The sequence below is a fragment of the Microchirus variegatus genome (genome assembly GCF_963457635.1).
Source record: "Microchirus variegatus genome assembly, chromosome: 8".
NCBI lineage: Eukaryota > Metazoa > Chordata > Actinopteri > Pleuronectiformes > Soleidae > Microchirus > Microchirus variegatus.
Window position 1 is genome coordinate 17,813,191 of NC_139809.1, and position 21,299 is coordinate 17,834,489.

Sequence of the window (21,299 nt, forward strand, 5' to 3'; positions counted from 1 at the left end):
CATAGGGATTGGATCAGTTAGCCAAGTGGGCTAATGCTAACTCAAACTGTAATTCTATCTATCTATCTATCTATCTATCTATCTATCTATCTATCTATCTATCTATCTATCTATCTATCTATCTATCTATCTATCTATCTATCTATCTATCTATCTAACCTTCTAACTACACGCTGCCCTCACAGCTGGGGAAGAGTTCATATAGAACTCCCTCCCTCTTGTCCTTTCTGTCCCACATTTTTCCTTTCACCCCAACCGGTCGAGGCAGATGCTGCACATCTTTGAGTCTGGTTCTGTCAGAGATTTCTTCTTCTGTTAAAAGGGAGTTTTTTCCTTCTCCACTGCCCCCTAGTGTTTGCTCATTGTGTGAATTGTTTGGCGATCATGTATGTTGTGATTTGGCGCTATACAAATAAATCTGAATTGAACTGAACTGCATGCCAATTGATATTTTACTGGTGACAGTTTTGTATCATGACCAGGGTAACACATGAAGTGCTCAGACATTTCAAACATACCATAGAAAATCCAGGAAGAAAAAAAATCCTGCTACAGAGTTTCAGATCTATCAAATGTAAATAACAAGACAACATGGCTCTTTTGGGCACTTCTGCTGAGCCTATTTAAAATAGCTAAGTAAGCGATCGCACACTCCAGGTTTAGTGAATTTTTTTTCTGCTCCCTGAGACATTCACCAGCTCTTTCTGTCGATTGTGTCCTTTGCCAGTTTGAGTTTTCTGACCTCTCTGAGGACATGATCGGCTTTCTTCAGCTTCTCCATGGCCTCAGTCAGAAGATCCTTTGGCTTCCTGTCACTGTCGTCCTGAAGTTTGGACGCTCTGCTGAGAAGCTCGTCTGTTTTCTCCATCTCCAGAGCCACTTCCGTCTCCAGTTTCACGACATCATCAGTGGGAGACGTCTCATCTCTGATGTTTGGTCTCCCCTGAATAAAGACTGAGGAGTCGGACAGCAGGTCTCCAATGGAGGCTGACTTCACCTTGGCGGACTTCAGTGGTAAAGCGGGCTTTGCATGCGGAAAAGGAAAGAGCTGTGATTTAGCACGAGGGTTTTTTGCCTGTGTCTGCCTCAATGTAAGAGATATGTGAACGTTATCTTCGTTGGCGTCCAGCACATCCAGACCAGGCTGGCTTCCTCTCAGTGCAGCTGTAGAAGCTGCCAGTGAGTCTTCAGCCCCTGAGCCTTCACTGTCATTGTCTGAGTGCTGACCACTGTCTACAGACTTTTCCTCTGCCTTCATTTTCCTCTCCCCGGGCAACTGGCAGAGCAATGGACCCAAGGTGAGGCTGTCAGTGAGGGGGTCATTCAAGGAGACAACAACTGACGGGACTTCACTTGTAGCTGGTGGCGCTTCTTCTGTTTGAAGCAAAGACTCGTGTTTCCCATGCAGCTCTTGTCTAGTTTGGCTGTTGTCTGCATGCATGTCAGTTTTGCCTGACCCTTCTTCTAAATTCTGATCTCCTGTGCTGGGAACATCAGCGCTTTCTACACTAACCTGATCTTGACAAGTGGACTCTCTTTCTGTAGCTGTAGCTGTTGTCTCCTCCTCCTCCTCCTCCTCCTCCTCCTCCTTGCACTCATCCTCTACATGTGGCTGCACAATAGGCTGAGCGGGTTTCTTATATTTGGATGGGGGGGTAGGAGGGTGGGGGGCTTTCCCAGCTTCAGGACTCTTCTCAGCTTTGGCCTCGCTTGTGTCATCAGCAGGTGAAATACAGGACTTGGCTTCTTTAGATGGAGGCATAGGAGGCTTCAGGACCTGAAAGCAAAACCATGGTTTACAAAGCTATTCTGTTTTTTTACAAACACAAAGACTTCTGCATTTCACGATAAGGGTTACAGACCTTTTTCTCTGCGACACCATTCTTCTCAGGTTCACCCTCAGACACTGGACTGGGTTTAGCATTAGGGGGCATGGGAGGTTTGATGACCTTTTTCTGAGGACTGACCTCCGGCTCAGGTCCTGTCCCCTCTTCATCAGTTGGCCCAGTTCCATTGTCTTCTTCTGGCTTCTTCTCAGTGCCATCAACATTAACATAATACGTTCCATTAGGCATCAGAGCACTCTCAAGATCAAGATCCAAACGTAGGATACCATCACATGATACCACAGCGATCTAGAGGGACAGAAATATATATATTTTTGAAATAAAAACTTTGATATACCTTAAATTCTACAGAGAAGAATAGAACAGGTAAAAATAGTGTAGGGTGACGCACTTTCAGTTTTCACTATTTAATCACCTGTGTTCTGTTCACTGTCCAGCTCCCTCACACACTCACTCACTCACTCACCCACCTGAATCCTGTGTGTTCTATTTTGCATTTCCGTTCAGCTAAATCAACCCTCTGGGGTCAATTACTGATTTTGCTCAACAATTATTCCCAGATCTGTATTGAGAAAAACAAAATGCTATGCAATCACAAAACAGCAACCAGAGGCAACAATGACGATGCTAGCACCGACCACATATCTGTGGATAGAGAAGGGGGTTTGGTGGAAGCTAACACTAGCCACCAAGACAAAGGAGCTAACAGCTTAGCCACCATAAGTCTAACCCTAACCAATGAGAGCGGATGGGAAGTCATCTCATCCAACCAAGAGATAAAGGAAGCTACCTGTGTTTTTTGCTATTTACTAGAAAGTAATTGTGGAAGTTAGGAAGTTCCAGACCAACATAGGCTTAGGCTTTTTGGAGGGTTTTTAAGCTAATGCGTGCTGGTTTGTTTTTCCAGAGGAATTTAGTTGCGCTAAACCTACTACAGAGAAACTACCATGTCTGTTTCACACACAGATGAATGGATCATTATTCTCTCTCTCTCGCACACACACACACACACACACACACACACACACACACACACACACACACACACACACACACACACACACACACACACACACACACACACACACTGTACCAACCTCCTTCATGTGTATTCTGGTTGGTGGTCGACGGTTCCGGTTCGCTTTGGGCCTTGTTCGAGTAACATGGTCTAAGTTATTGCCGTCATCAACCTTCACCTGTAAAACACATGTTTAAATCTGGGTGTGTGCATAAAAAACAATGGATGTGTGTGTGTGTGTGTGTCATTTACAATCACACAGATGTTTACCTCATCGAACACTTTGTTCTTCGCTCGACTGATGCCGTCATTCAGGGCTTTAATCCAAGCTTCCTTCTCCTCTGGAGTCTGAGTCTGGAACTTGACATCACTCACCTGTCAGTCACACGACACAAAGATACAGATGTTGAATAAATTAAAGCATTCAAGAGTTTTCTGTTTATGGAAGTGAGTGTAAAGTCAATGAGCTGTGGCTCCATTTTCTGTATCTCAGTGTGTTCACGTCCCTGACACCACAGTAGATAATGATCCATAGCTGATAAAGCTCATGTGTCATCAAAGCTGATACAGACTTTATTTGGTGAGTGTTTATAAATAGTGTTTTAAGCAGTCCACACTGTGAGCGTGCAGAGTGAAACCTCTCTGGTATTTCACAGAAAAGAGGAAACAACAACAACACAGTTCACTAACCACAAGGGAAAATGACGCATCGACACTTGGTGAATGAGCGCTGAACAAGATGAAACACACTAATATTAGCTGTTTGTTTGAAGTTGTGGTTAATGTCTCAAACACATTCCCTCACACCCTCTCTTGTTGGCAGTTTATAATTTTCACGTCTGACATCATAAAGTATTGTCTGGTTCGACAGTTAATATCAGAAAACTACACTGACAACCACTGTTAGATGTGGCACAGTATGGTAGAGTGTGTGTGTGTGTGTTCTTGTACTTGTAGCATACTGAGGACCAGTGAGGGTTTTTAACCAACAAAGTGAGGTAATTTTTACGGAGTGAGGACATTTTTGCCGGTCCTCACTGTGTTTTCATTGAAATCACTTCCTTAGGTTGCTATGACATGCTATACTCAATTTGTCAAAAAAAAAATCATATTTGTGACGACATAGTATAGTATGACGTTTTTGTCAAATTTTGGACCAAAACATTTTTGTCAAAGATTTTTTCAAATTTTGGACGACATAGTATATAGTAAGACGTTTTTGTCAAATTTTGGACCAAAAATTGTCCGTCAATTTTTTTTTCAAATTTTGGACGACATAGTATTGCATGACGTTTTTGTCAAATTTTGGACCAAAACATTTTTGCCAAAGATTTTTCAAATTTTGGACGACATTGTAAAGTATAACGTTTTTTGTCAAATTTTGGACCAAAAATTACAAAAAATTTATATATCGAATAATCGATTTTTGCTCTGGGGCTTCACCTGCAGACATTTTATGGTACTGCGACCAGTAGTTCTTTATAGATGTCATTCATGAAGTAGATATTTGTAATTATGTTGATTTATAAAGTGGAAATGCTGGTCCTCACTTTGTCAGCAACCCGGTCCTCAGTATGCATGTATGCATGTGTATGTAAGTACAAGAATGTGTGTGTGTTTGTGTGTTAGGAACGTTAATTATCATTCCAGGCTTAAGAGAGCCAGACTCATGCTATTGTTCAAGTGTAAAAGTTGGTCAGTCACACTAAATACTTGACTCTCTAACTGTTTTTTTTTCTCCTGAAAATTGAGTGAATTTAAAACATACATGTTACCTGAATTTTCTGGATGTGTTCCAGTTGTCTTTGAAACAGGGTATGGGTGATTTTAGGCCAACATATTTAAAGATAAGTTCTTCTTACCCCAAACCGGCATTGATTAAAAATGAATTAACTATCGAACAATTGAAACGGAAAGGAAAGGGTTATAGCATAGGGTGTTTTTATGGACAGTGTATACATGTACTAAAGGAAATGAAACAAATAACACACAGCCAGTTGCTATTTGTTTGTAGACCTCACTCACATGAGACTGAGAGAGAAAAGATGTTAGAAACATGCTACATGTCAACTGACAAAAGAAGACATGAACACACACACAATCAACAGTCTCAAATAAAACTTCAACGTAAACCAAGAAACACCAAACAATAAAGGTATTATCAAACTAAAATATAAATGCTAAATCCAAACTGAATGCTTACAAACTGTTTTACTAAAATATCAATTAAGAAAACAAGAAACAAACCTATGATTTTGACATTACAGGACTTCGATTGTTTTGTTTTTGATTGTCTTCATGTATTATAACATTTTATTTCAAGAACTTCCCCAAAACAGCTCTTAAATACATGTTCACACACTGCGTGTGAGGATCTTAACTGTGACAAGCAGCTGGTGCACAAGGTCTTTCTATCTTTTTTGGCATCTTTCAGTGCTGCAGAGCCAGGCCTGAACACAGTTACCCAAGAGAAACCAAGAGGCAGCCAAGTAGCTCTTTACACCCTGAGCGACGCCAACAGGGGAACAAACTACCAACAGATTCAGGAACTGTGTTAAACTGTTTTATCCAGTCACGAAGCAACCAGTTCCTATTTTCTCAACTTCCACTTTCTCAAAAACAATAATCGTAGTAAAGAATATCCAAACATTTGATAGTAGGTTAACAATAAAGTCTCCAAAGACTGCTCCTTTTACAGTTAATAGCACTTCTGTTGAACATCACACACATAGTCCTGTTCAATCTGTATCTGTTGTTGCTACATTGTCAATGTGCACCAAACACCTGTAGAACATCATCCTAAAAACAGCAAAGACGTGTCACACAGCTGTGTGTGAACTGAGCCACAGTCAGTAAATAAAAACCAATAAAAAGCTTCTGCTGCTCAGGACTGAGGTAGACTTGGCTTGTTAATCGCTCATTGAACAGGTTTGCAGACACAGTAATGGTAAGTATATATAATGTATATATAGCACTTTTCTAGTCTGGACACCCACTGCAGTTTTGCTATTCACTCATTCACTCACACTTTCATACTGCGCATTTTCTATCACTCATCTTTCACACTCACATGCTGCCAGCACAGACGTCAGGAGCAAAGTGGGGTAAAGTGTCTTGCCCAAGGACACCTTAGCACTAGCGAATCCGGGAATCGAACCCGCAACCTTTGAGTTGAAAGATAACCGACATAAATATATTATTATTAGGACATAAACACTAATTTGTTGTTACCCTGACATCTTCAACTTCCAGAGAATCACTGAAAGTTTTTAATAGCGTGGAGGAAAACAAATGGACGATATCTGGCTCTGTCACAAACTCAACAACTGGAGTCTGTGCTGTTGTTTTTTGCTGGTTCACAATGTTATTCAATTACATGTCTTAGTCTGGTGGGAGGTCTAACATAGTGGGGGCGCTGTTGACCACATCTGACTGTTATGAGATAAGTGAGGAGAAGTTTTTGGTATTCAGCAAATTGTTGGTCTCACGAGCATTGTATATATATATATATACATATATATATGTATATATATATATGTGTGTGTGTATAAATATATACATATATATACTGCATGTATATATACATTCAGTAAACACGACCAGCTAAGTCGAGTCCACCAGCTAAAGATAGCATAATGTTAGCATTAGCAACAGGCACTGTAATATAATAATTTCTGTGTTAACGTGTGTTAACGTGTGTTAATGTGTCAGTAAGATTGAGTCCATTATTTACTGAGAGTTAACCATGAAATATGTTGCTTGTTAGTTTCACTGTGAGCGTTCATGGAGTTCATAGCAGTGATTCACCCCCAATAAATCAAATCAAATGTTCTCCTATTAGCATGTTAGCCTTTCTTCCACTGTTTTAGCATCCCGGGGGCACAATAGTTATCTACAATCATCAGTTTTATGATGAAAGCAGGTGGTGAAGAGACGAGTTGTGTGACGTTTTCTTTAGTATGTTTAAACAGTGTAGTATCCTGTCAGGGGAGATAATGCCCCCTGACAGGATGTGGTTGTGTGACATCAGCTACTGAAGCTAATATTGTGCATTTTAAGAGTTGGGAATTTCCAAGAATTTCCAGGAATTTCCAAAATTGGAAACTTTCCATTGGGATAAATGGGAATGTATGAGAATTTTTGCGAATAAACTGGAAACTTTCAAGATTTAAGGTTGCAAACTTAAATATAATTGGTACATAAAATAATGTAGCATAATATTGGCTAAAACAATCAGATTTGATGACATCACAGATGATTTCTCGAAAACCAGAACCGTTGAAGCCACACATTTTAGCCCAAGGACTAAATAAAGTCAAGTACGTTTTGATGATATTATGAGGTACAGTATTTATTTGATCTAACTAGGTAACTAGCAAGTAAACCAGATATGCTAAATGTAAAATGACTAGTTCCATTTTACGAGGCTAGCTTATCATGGTGCTAGCTACCTCGACTATATGGTTTTCAGTAACCAAACTTGTACTTGAATTTGTACAAAGACTATTCCATTTGTTTAGCTAACTATGTAATAGTTAGATAGATAGCTATAGAAATAGAAAATCTGTGTCATGTTATTAAATTGTATCATTTTGCATGTATGACAAAACAAAATATGACCGTTTATTTAAATGATCCAACATTTCAAATGAATCTAGTTGTAGTTAATTGTCATTAATTCCCATGGAAAGTTTCTGTTAATTTAATGAAAATGGTTCTGTGGTAATCCAACACACCTGTCAGCTCACCTTATTTCCAGACTTCGCTGATCGAATCAGTAGCAGTCTGTGTCTCTTCTTCAATGGGCTCTTTAATTCATGACATCTGTCATAGTTTTCTAGATCCACTCTCTCTAAGCAGTTCTGCAGGTCCTGCAACACACACACACACAGTGTGGAGACATGATGTAAGCATCTGTATGTAGGGCACAGTGATGTGCACTGGAAAACAATACATGACAACACTTTCGTTATATATACTGCAGTAAGAGGAAACATAACTGGTAGCATACCTCCTTTTCATACACCACAATGTCTGTCTTTTCCACATGGACGTAACGGTCTTTATAGCTGGCGAAGATTCTGCCAGGAGCCTTCTTCACCCAGCCAGCCTTACCCAGGAATTTTGGCTCTTTGCGCTGGGCGGGGTCCTCTTTCACACCCTACAACAATATAGAGAGGGAATCACAAATCAAAACACACAACTCTGTGTTCCAGCAAAGAATACTCTATAATATTCTAATATAACAGTATATTATACATACAAAGGCAGATTATGTATGTTTTTGTCGACTTTAAACCAAATTCATCATTGATGGGCTCAAATAATTCCAAAGTCTTAGATTAAATGTTAACATTTTGAAGGTCAGGATTGATAGACGACTTTTTGATTTTAATCTCGATGTAGCTTTCTATTACAATGAAAGTTCACTAAAATCTTATAATCACAACAATAACTTAAAGGGACGGTTCAGGTTTTTTGAAGTGCAGCTATATATGGTGATATAAGTTGTGTATGTTATTCAATAAAATAAGTTTTTTTTAATCACAACATACATTATCTCAAGGCACTGTACATAGTAAGGCAGAACCCTTTAACTTATGAACACCACAGCCTGAATATGTCATAAGATACAAAGAGAGACTTCAGTCAGACACACAAAACCATCTGGATAAACTGGTGCTGGTGACTGATCGCAGTCTGACTGACATTACGAGAAGTCTCTAAGTTCTATGGACAGAGACCACAAAGAAGGCTTTGATGACAAAATGTCATAAATCTGCTGATTGAACATCTGAGGAAAGAGAAGAATTTCAAAGACTGATCCACATGCTGTCGAACAAATATGTTCTTCCATCCATCTATTCTGGCCATCACCAATCGGTCTGTCTTTGTAACAGTCTACATTTGTAAAGATGACTGCAAAGTGTATGAAGTGGCCTTTGTTTGTGTTGGAGAAAATTCCCCAGGAAAAGTATATTTTCCTCTTGTCTTGGGTTGAGGTGGAGGTCGTCTGACTGTTCTTTCACTTTTACTGTAATTGGAAGTGTGTCACCATATGGTAAACAGCAGTCCAGCTGCACAGGAACGAAGGCCAAGTGGAGGAAAGACATGCCAGAGACAATGAGGACCCTTACTCTGGGTAGACTGAGACAAAGTCTTGGCCTCAGCATGTCTCTGACGTGGCTTAACATTAGTGACACGGGTGGAAGAAGGTCTGAAAGGCTTGGATTCAGTGCAGTGCTGACTACAAGCTTGAAGAGAGTAGCAGTGGGAGGATTCCATTACTCAGAGCTCAGCTGATGACAAAAGCTCATCGCTGTGAGATCATGTTTTACACAGGAAGTCTGTTCTGCAGCACAGACCTAATCCAACCTTTAACCCATCTCTGCCCACACGTTGCTGTTGTACAGATAAAACATTTTTTAAAAGCAATTACAAAATTAGAAACTGCTGAGCCTGAGGTATGTCTTTTAGAGGAGGGAGAAAAAAGCTGTGACACACCTCAGCACACATGTGTTTGTCATTAAGCTTTAGGTCAGAGAGCATCTGGCATTCATTGATTTTCACACACTGACCTGCCCAGCCTGAACGCACCACAAGCCTCACTGCAGCTCACACGGAATGCTGTCGCTCACAGTCAGGGTGATCATAAGACTGTACAAATGAATCACTAAATATAATCATATCTGCAAAAACACTAATACAAATAAGAGTAGAGTGTTTTAGAACCATATAATAAGTTTATAACACTGTATCTCCATTCAAAAACTGGAAGTCATGTTTATTTTTTTAACATTTGTACATTATTTCAACTGTTTTTAAAATATGAACTATGAATTATTTTGCCAATGATAATCTTGACATGAAAATGTAATTTTGAGAGACCTCCAGTGAAACGTACATGTAGGTCATATGCAGGAATTACGATCTATATTTACATTTTCAAAACCAGCGCCCCCTAGCAGTTGTATAAATGACAGCAATCTGGTGCCTTGGATGTGTCCTCATCCAGAAGCTTTGATAAGCTTTCCAGCAGTGGTTGGTATATAATCATGATGCACACTGAGAACCTTCTCACACTAATGGTGCACACTGAGAACCTTCTCACACTAATGATGTACTGTGAGGACCTTCTCACTGAGAACCTTGTCATACTCTAATGATGCACTAATGATTCACACAGAGAACCTTCTCACACTAATGATTCACACTGAGAACCTCACACACTGAAGCACACTGAGAACCTTCTCACACTAATGATTCACACTGAGAACCTTCTCACACTCTGATGCACACTGAGAACATTCTTACACTAATGATGCACACTGAGAACCTTCTCACACTCTGATGTACACTGAGAACCTTCTCACACTAATGAGGCACACTGAAAAACCTTCTCACATTCTAATGAGGCACACTGAGAACCTTCTCACACTAATGAGGCACACTGTGAACCTTCTCACACTAAAAAGGCACACTTAGAACCTGCTCACATTCTAAAGATTCACACTGAGAACCTTCTCACATTCTAATGATTCACACTGAGAACCTTCTCACATTCTAATGAGGCACACAGAGAACCTTCTCACACTAATGATTCACACTGAGAACCTCCTAACACACTGAAGCACACTGAGAACCTTCTCACACTAATGATTCACACTGAGAACCTTCTCACACTCTGATGTACACTGAGAACCTTCTCACACTCTAATGAGGCACACTGAAAAACCTTCTCACATTCTAATGAGGCACACTGAGAACCTTCTCACACTAATGAGGCACACTGTGAACCTTCTCACACTAAAAAGGCACACTTAGAACCTGCTCATATTCTAAAGATTCACACTGAGAACCTTGTCACATTCTAATGATTCACACTGAGAACCTTCTCACATTCTAATGATTCACACTGGGAACCTTCTCACATCTAATGATGCACACTGAGAACCGTCTCACACTAATGATGCACACTGAGAACCTTCTCACACTCTGAAGATGCACACTGAGAACCTTCTCACATTCTAATGATGCACACTGAGAACCTTCTCACATTCTAATGATTCACACTGAGAACCTTCTCACATTCTAATGATGCACACTGAGAACCTTCTCACATTCTAATGATTCACAATGAGAACCTGCTCACATTCTAATGATTCACACTGAAAAACCTTCTCACATTCTAATGAGGCACAATGAGAACCTTCTCACATTCTAATGATTCACACTGAGAACCTGCTCACATTCTAATGATTCACACTGAGAACCTACTCACATTCTAATGATGCACACTGAGAACCTTCTCACATTCTAATGATTCACACTGAGAACCTTCTCACACTCTGATGTACACTGAGAACCTTCTCACACTCTAATGAGGCACACTGAAAAACCTTCTCACATTCTAATGAGGCACACTGTGAACCTTCTCACACTAAAAAGGCACACTTAGAACCTGCTCACATTCTAAAGATTCACACTGAGAACCTTCTCACATTCTAATGATTCACACTGAGAACCTTCTCACATTCTAATGATTCACACTGGGAACCTTCTCACACTAATGATGCACACTGAGAACCTTCTCACACTCTGAAGATGCACACTGAGAACCTTCTCACATTCTAATGATGCACACTGAGAACCTTCTCACATTCTAATGATTCACACTGAGAACCTTCTCACATTCTAATGATGCACACTGAGAACCTTCTCACATTCTAATGATTCACACTGAGAACCTTCTCACACTGATGTACACTGAGAACCTTCTCACACTCTAATGAGGCACACTGAAAAACCTTCTCACATTCTAATGAGGCACACTGAGAACCTTCTCACACTAATGAGGCACACTGTGAACCTTCTCACACTAAAAAGGCCCACTTAGAACCTGCTCACATTCTAAAGATTCACACTGAGAACCTTCTCACATTCTAATGATTCACACTGAGAACCTTCTCACATTCTAATGATTCACACTGGGAACCTTCTCACATCTAATGATGCACACTGAGAACCGTCTCACACTAATGATGCACACTGAGAACCTTCTCACACTCTGAAGATGTACACTGAGAACCTTCTCACATTCTAATGATGCACACTGAGAACCTTCTCACATTCTAATGATTCACACTGAGAACCTTCTCACATTCTAATGATGCACACTGAGAACCTTCTCACATTCTAATGATTCACACTGAGAACCTTCTCACATTCTAATGATTCACACTGAAAAACCTTCTCACATTCTAATGATGCACACTGAGAACCTTCTCACATTCTAATGATTCACACTGAGAACCTGCTCACATTCTAATGATTCACACTGAGAACCTTCTCACATTCTAATGATTCACACTGAAAACCTTCTCACATTCTAATGAGGCACAATGAGAACCATCTCACATTCTAATCATGCACACTGAGAACCTTCTCACATTCTAATGATTCACACTGAGAACCTTCTCACATTCTAATGAGGCACACTGAGAACCTTCTCACACTAATGATTCACACTGAGAACCTTCTCACACTAATGATGCACACTGATAACCTTCTCACATTCTAATGATGCACACTGAGAACCTTCTCACACTCTAATGAGGCACACTGAGAACCTTCTCACACTCTAATGAGGCACACTGAGAACCTTCTCACACTCTAATGATTCACACTGAGAACCTTCTCACACTCTAATGAGGCACACTGAGAACATTCTCACATTCTAATGAGGCACACTGAGAACCTTCTCACATTCTAATGATTCACACTGAGAACCTGCTCACATTCTAATGATTCACACTGAGAACCTTCTCACACTCTAATGATTCACACTGAAAAACCTTCTCACATTCTAATGAGGCACACTGAGAACCTTCTCACATTCTAATGATTCACACTGAGAACCTTCTCACATTCTAATGATTCACACTGAGAACCTTCTCACACTCTAATGATGCACACTGAGAACCTTCTCACACTCTAATGATGCACACTGAGAACCTTCTCACATTCTAATGATGCACACTGAGAACCTTCTCACATTCTAATGATTCACACTGAGAACCTTCTCACACTAATGATTCACACTGAGAACCTTCTCACATTCTAATGATTCACACTTAGAACCTTCTCACATTCTAATGATTCACACTGAGAACCTTCTCACACTCTAATGATTCACACTGAGAACCTTCTCACATTCTAATGATTCACACTGAGAACCTTCTCACATTCTAATGATTCACACTGAGAACCTTCTCACATTCTAATGATTCACACTGAGAACCTTCTCACACTCTAATGATGCACACTGAGAACCTTCTCACACTCTAATGATGCACACTGAGAACCTTCTCACATTCTAATGATGCACACTGAGAACCTTCTCACATTCTAATGATTCACACTGAGAACCTTCTCACACTAATGATTCCCACTGAGAACCTTCTCACATTCTAATGATTCACACTTAGAACCTTCTCACATTCTAATGATTCACACCGAGAACCTTCTCACACTCTAATGATTCACACTGAGAACCTTCTCACATTCTAATGATTCACACTGAGAACCTTCTCACATTCTAATGATTCACACTGAGAACCTTCTCACATTCTAATGATTCACACTGAGAACCTTCTCACACTCTAATGAGGCACATTGAGAACCTTCTCACACTCTAATGATTCACACTGAGAACCTTCTCACACTCTAATGATTCACACTGAGAATCTTCTCACATTCTAATGATTCACACCGAGAACCTTCTCACACTCTAATGATTCACACTGAGAACCTTCTCACATTCTAATGATTCACACTGAGAACCTTCTCACACTCTAATGAGGCACATTGAGAACCTTCTCACACTAATGATTCACACTGAGAACCTTCTCACACTCTAATGATTCACACTGAGAATCTTCTCACATTCTAATGATTCACACCGAGAACCTTCTCACACTCTAATGATTCACACTGAGAACCTTCTCACATTCTAATGATTCACACCGAGAACCTTCTCACATTCTAATGATTCACACTGAGAACCTTCTCACATTCTAATGATTCACACTGAGAACCTTCTCACACTCTAATGAGGCACATTGAGAACCTTCTCACACTCTAATGATTCACACTAAGAACCTTCTCACACTCTAATGAGGCACACTGAGAACCTTCTCACATTCTAATGATTCACACTGAGAACCTTCTCACATTCTAATGATTCACACTGAGAACCTTCTCACACTCTAATGAGGCACATTGAGAACCTTCTCACACTCTAATGATTCACACTAAGAACCTTCTCACACTCTAATGAGGCACACTGAGAACCTTCTCACATTCTAATGATTCACACTGAGAACCTTCTCACACTCTAATGATTCACACTGAGAATCTTCTCACACTCTAATGAGGCACATTGAGAACCTTCTCACACTCTAATGATTCACACTGAGAACCTCCTAACACTCTAATGCTGCACAACGAGGACTTACTACTCTCTTAATCTTTAAACTGTGGCAAAATCGTGACCACACTTCACATCACACCACAGATCACTTTCACAGAAGTGCTGCTGCTACTGAAGAAGAAGAAGAGAAACTGGGCCACATGATGGCAGCCATGCTGCTCTCCTAATCTACTAATTGATTGATTTCATTGTTTCATATGTTTTTCATAAAACAGCAGCTGTGTCTTAAGGAAACTTACTTTATTTCATTTACAGTTTGTCACAGATACTACCAACAGCTATTTTATAATAACTATCAGTTCTGGGTCAAGTTCTGTTGTGTATTGGTCATTGACAGTGAGCATGCTTGTAATCAGGACAAATGAGCAGTGAAAGAGCAGAGAAGGGGAACTGCACGCTGGTTAAACACAGCTGAGAAATGGCTTCAATGAAGTATTGATAATGGTAAATCAACTTTTTTTTAAATCTGTCTTACTATCAATTAGAAAAAAAGCAGTCTTAATACTCAAATATTAAGGTTGATAAAGACAGATAACTATGAAGATATACACTTCACTATCGTTACGTAGTCCTAAATTACAGCCTTGTACAGTAAGTGCAAAAATGTGTCTCACAAAGAGACTTTTGAAAGAGCATTTTGAGGAATTTATGTCCCTTCAAGGACACACACACACACACACACACACACACACACACACACACACACACACACACACACACACACACACACACAGTCAGTATTGAGAAGACTTTTTCTTTCATAGAGGAATTTTCCCAGAAATTGTGAGTGCTGCCTCAGACAGAGGATGCACTCACACTCACATACGTTCATCCTGTATAATGGTGCGATTATGAGAGGAGGTTTATTGTTTAGTGCCTGACACATAATGAGGTTGTCTGTTTCATCACTGAGACGCTGAGACACGTCACACCATGCACTCCAGGTTGAAAACGTTCAAAACAGTGGATAACCAGTCCTGCAGTTTAAGTAATGATTCTATGATAATTACTGTTAAAACAAACAAACACACAAACACAAACAAATTATATTTTATGCTAACCTGAGGATGAGACAGGTTTTTGGGTTTTGTCATAGCACAAACTGTACACAGTGACATGCTGTTCCTGTTTCAAAATAAACTCTTCACTATCAATGATGACAAGTCTGAGCTGTGGGCCCCTGAGTGTGAGCCCCTGTTGGCCCCCTGCACCAAGAACCAGCAGTCACCTGTGGAAGGGCAGCAACTCCATCCAATCATATTGATCAGATCGTTAGGCATCAATCAAACTGTCATGTGACCTCTGTCCTCCCTGTGCACTAATCACGCATGCTCAGACCCTATGGAAAAGACAATGCCAGAGCTAATGCTAGCTTGCTAAAGATTCAAAGAGACCCGAGACAGTCGAGCACGTTATGGTGTCGGTCGCAAACCAAAGAAAATGTTTTCAGAAATCTACTCCCAAGAAAAGGTCTGATGCAGAGTGATCCAAGTCCAGAGTGAACATCGGCGACAACTGAAAGTGATGCCATGGTGGCGCTGCGCAGTGCTCGTGAATCCAAATGAAAGCAACGCTTTTCATGAACAGCCATTGTGCATTCCTGTGCTCTGGAGTGTTACTTTGAAAGGAAGTCTTCATGGAACACTTCCTGGAACGAGCAACCACAGGTTTGCTCGTTTTTATTTTCGTAAATGCTTAGTTGTAGTTTAGTTTTTATTCGTTTTGGGTAATGTGGTATCGTAGCTAATTGGTTGTTTATGCCGGTTGTTATCAGTGGGGCATTGTGGGTGGTAATACCGGGCTACGCCAACAGAGGGCGTATGGAGACTGTCACATCAATAGAGATCCGGGGGTTAAGCGAGCAGAAGTAGAAGTTAGAAGTTACGCTGGTTTTTCGGGTTGTTTTTCCCCTGTACTTTGCTTCTAAAAACGGTCTAAAAAAATTGTGTGGACGCTTAACTCTTTTGTGCGAAGATGCAACAGGTAATAATATGAATAATATGTAAATATAATAATATGTATTTAGTATTTGCCAGGTGCAAGATTAAAAAAAAAAAAAACATAAATAAATAAAAAATCATCATAATAAGAAAATAGACATCCAAAATGTTAGTGTGTCAGGTAAAATTCAAACTAGAGACACACATGAACATACCATAAATAATAATGTTAAAAATAATGGCAATAATAATAATAATGATGATGATGAATAAATAACTATGTTATATTTATGTTCCACACTGTAAACAAAAACAAACTGAAAACATTTGATTATGAATGACAATAAAACCTATAAAAAATGAAAATGAACTACAGTTCATATGAACCCTAAAGTATATATCAGTATTAGATCACCCGCTCTTATTTTGTCGCTCTATTTTGCTAATTTAATGTTCTGCTTCCAAGGATTAGGTTATAATCTGAGCTTTGTCTTTAACACAACTGATGTTTTAGGCTGAGATAAATAAATATATAATAGCTGAGAGAGAACACTTACTCACTCATGGCAGTGATTCACTTATTTTCAAATCAATACATTTCACAATATTTCATGACATGAGAAAATGTTTCCAGTCATGTCTTCCACAGCAGAAGTCATTCTGTGTTATAGCCTGTTTACATTAATAATACTAACTGCATTGTACAGTAAACCTGTATCATTCTGTCACTTTCTGTCACTCTGATGGTCTTCTTTTACCATTAGACACTGAATAAAAGCATTTTTAAGATTGTGTGAATTCTTCTCTTCTTCTTCTCTCTGCTCACTCGCTATCAATGAATATTAATCTGGGGCATGTGTTTGTCTGTCCCTCTCTCTCCTGCTCACTCCTCTGTCTTCCCTTCTCCTCGTCTACTTCTCCACAAGTAGAAGCAGAAGAAGAATTAGCTTCACTTCCACTTCTGTAGTCAACAAACCACGGCTCTCACAGCGGGGGTTTGAATTCATTAGAATTAAATAACTGTCATTATACTTTCATTCAAACTTCAATTTTGGTAAAAGTGAATTGTAAAAATCTTAAAAGACAATTTAGATTCAGCAGAAGCAGCAGAATACTTCAATATAATCAAACTCAAACTGACATCGATGCATGTTTTCATATATTGCACTTATTTCACTCACTCACTCTATCTCTTTATCCTATCCTATGGTGGGGACATTGGTGCCAGTCTCAGCTGACATAGGAAGAAAGACGGGGTCACAGGTCACAGGGTGAATTTATTGTCTTCTTTAAAAATATATATTTGGCAGCCTGTAAAGTCGTCCACAGTATATTTATATTTGTGCTTCATTCATAACAACAGGGTTTCTTTTTTTATTTGATTTGGCCCAGGTTTAAAGGTGCCATATGTAAGAATGTGGCCAAAAACGGTTACTACATTCAAATTCAAAATACCGAGGTCTTTAAGGTTTCGTTTTCTGACGTAACTGGCAACCCGTGGTTGCTCGGCAGCTGAGACTCTACTGACTGCAATGATTGGTAGACGGCGGTAGGTGGCGCCACATGCCAAAACATGAACATGATTTACAGTCTGCAAAATATATTTTTTAATGCATTTTTAAAATATTTTGTCTGTACTGTTGTTGTTGGTGAGTTCAGTTTGTTATATGAACATTATTCCTGAGTCTCTGTGACATATTAGGAGGATTTTATGGCCAGTTGCTTTAGATTTATTACATAATGCACCTTTAATCTTTAATCTTTATTTAAGTCCATCTGCACGGCCATCAAAAATCATTTTTGGTGTAACCTGTGGAACCAGGTGAGTGACAGGCTTGTTTCCATGACGATCAGGCTTTTATTCTGGTGACTCTCTTGATGTTACAGAGTTTATAGAATCAATGTTTTTTTTAATGTTTTTGTCTTGTGTCACAACAGAGGTGTGGGTACTATTCCCTGCACAGTGTAGATATGCAACTTCCTTTTCTCATAAGTCACTTCCTCTTAATAAGTCAAACCTTTCACATCATAAGTTAGTTTGGTCCCACAGTGCGGGGTTTGTTTGTAATTAAAAAAAATAATCAGGACCAAGTGGTGTCCAGAAATTAAAAGGTTCTGAATATTTCACATAATAATAATCACTGATTTCATTATTTGACTTTTTGGCCAAAGAAGAGGATTGATGAGCAAATGACTAATACTCAAACATGAATGCAAGCTGTGTCTCCAATTGTCAAGTGTGCAAGTGATGCAGAACAGATAGAGTGAGCTTCCTTCTGTGGATCACCTGTGAGTACTTAATTTGTGTCTGTGCGCGCAAGACGTTGTCATTTGCTTTTTGCATACGTTTGTGTTTCTTTGCACCCTCTGCATCTCACATTGTCGCACCTGTGCCGAGTATGACCAGGGAAGAGGTCCATCGCTCTCACTTCACAAAAGCAGAGCTGATCAAATGTGCAGCAGCCTCAGTGTGTTCTCTCTAACGTCTTTATCTCACTGCTAGACAGGAAATACATATATACCGTTCAAAATTTGTCACCTATAATTTTTTTTGTGTGTTTTCCATTATAAGTCACACTTTTATTCATCAAAAGAGTTGCAAAATGAATAGAATAATATAGTCAAGACATTGACAAGATTGTAAATATTGATTTTTATTCAAAATAATAATTTTGCCCCTCGTCAAAGAACCAGCAAAACTGTTTTCAACTGTGCTAACATCATTGCACAAGGGTTTTCAAGGGTTTTCTAATTATCATACTATTATCACTATGTACATATTCCATTATTAACCAGACGTTTGCAGCTAGAATAGTCTTTTACCACATTAACAATGTATAGAGTGTATTTATGATTAATTTAATGTTTTATTCACTAAATGCATTTCCTTCAAAAATAAGGACATTTCTTAGTGACCCCAAACTTTTGAACGGTAGTGTACATATATATACATACATATATATATATGTATGTATATATATATATATATATATATATATATATATATATGTATAAAGAGTTTGTGTGTTACTTATGCAATCCAAACATGACTTCTGTGTATTGTGACAATTCGTGCGTGTAAGTTCTAGTGGCATCTAGTGGTAAAACTGCACATTGTAATTTATTGTGGCTCAAATGAACTTGGACATTTGTTACCATGGCAACCATGTTTCCACTAAATGTGACCGCCTGCTTCCTGCAACCACAACTGAAAAACCTTCAGTGATATTAATAAGTGTGTGTGTGTGTGTGTGTGTGTGTGTGTGTGTGAGTGAGTTAAATTAGAGAAGAATAAAGCTTTGCTCTCACTTTAGTCACTTTAGATAAAACAAGTGTCTCATTTGTGTCACTGGGAGAAATAAGAGGCCTTAAATATAACAAACTCCAAACACAAAGTCCTTAAATATAATCACAACAGACTAAGGATGACTTTACTGTTTTCACACAGTAGTAGTAAAATAATACTAATGATAATAATAATGATGATAATAATAATAATAAGGCCTCTGTGAACACTCAGCAGACTTTAGCAGTTGGTCGTTCATTTCATGATCAAATATTCAGTCATCACTTTCTGTTTACTCAATGTTTCAGAGATTGTCATATTTTTCTGTGCCAAACAACACATGATGTGGGAAAATATTCCATTGTTTGTTTTCATTGATAATATAATAGGAAAGTTTGTTCTTCTTTCTGCTCCTCTTCTGTGTGTGTGTGTCTGTAGTTTAATAAATGAAATTATAAATAAATAATACATAATTAGAATAAATTAGAGGATATTCTCATTTAAGAATCTGAATCAACAGAGAAATTGTTTTGTTTTTTAAAACAAACAAACATGTATTTCATTATATATGACATGTATTTGATGTAAACGCAGTACTCCTGTCTCATGTTCCTCTCTGAACTTCTCTTTCTGCGACGACTGATCTGACAAAGTTCGAACTTCCGTTTTGAAAGTTGCGTTCACACCCTCGCGCTGCTCTGAAGACTGTGAAGGAGATTAACGTGCAGGTGTAATCTGTTCCAGATTAACGTCTCATCATCATCATCATCATCATCAGAGCTGTCTTTGGGTGGACTTCAGTGTCCTGTGCAGGGCGTTTACTTTGTTTGTCTTTGTGAGGACACAGCAGAGAAGAAGAAGAAGAAGAAGAGCTGAAGAATACTCACATCTTCCATGGTCTCAGTCGACGTCTTCTCTCCGTTATCCGTGTCTCAGTTGTCCCTGTTGTCTCCGCTGTCTCTGTTGTCTCTGTCTCTCACACATCTCCAGCAGCAGAAACACGTCACTGAGCAGAAAAAGGAACTGAAAACAAGTGTCGTCCCTTTTTTTTCTCTGTTGCTTCAGAGAAGAAAAAAAAAAAAGTTGAGTTTCCGGTGAAACTCACTTCTCTGTTCAATCGAGATGTCGAGGAGGAGCAACGCTGTGTGTGTGTGTGTGTGTGTGTGTGTGTGTGTGTGTGTGTGTGTGTGTGTGTGTGTGTGTGTAGAGCAGTGGCGGTTCTAGCTTGAATGACGCCGCGCGACAGTGTTTATAGGCAGAGGCGATTCTAGAGTCTGTAGGGGTACCTAGGCAAATTTTTTTATACCAGGGGGCCATTATGACCAGTGTTTATCACATGTTATAAATAATCTGACACCGACGAAAAATGTATGAAGTTGAAAGTTTTTTTTTAATTCCAAATGAATAAAATAACATGGACATTTTTTTTTTTTGGAAAATAAATAAAGTATGTGAAAATATAAATGTAAAGAATAATAAAATACTGTCAATTTAAAAAAACAAAACAAAAAAAAACCTTGTTTAAACAGTTAAGAACAATAGAATACTGTAAATAACATTAAAGGTGCCATATGTAAGAATGCGGCCAAAAACGGTTACTACATTCAAATTCAAAATAGTGAGGTCTTTTAGGTTTGGCTTTACTGGCAACCCGTGGTTGCTCGGCAGCTGAGACTCTACTGACTGCAATGATTGGTAGACGGCGGTAGGTGGCGCC

General features: G+C 39.1%; 1 protein-coding gene across 1 annotated transcript; it reads right to left on the bottom strand.

Annotated features, from left to right (window-relative positions):
• Positions 1–20,535, bottom strand: plekho2 (pleckstrin homology domain containing, family O member 2). The gene is made up of 7 exons (XM_083893964.1): positions 20,470–20,535; positions 7,877–8,026; positions 7,614–7,736; positions 3,136–3,240; positions 2,945–3,043; positions 1,863–2,135; positions 1–1,777 (listed from the first exon to the last, which is right to left on the bottom strand). Exons 1-7 carry the CDS (start codon positions 20,476–20,478, stop codon positions 692–694), a joined length of 1,845 nt encoding a protein of 614 aa, XP_083750090.1. The 5' UTR covers positions 20,479–20,535; the 3' UTR covers positions 1–691.
• Between the last annotated feature and the right edge of the window lie 764 nt (positions 20,536–21,299).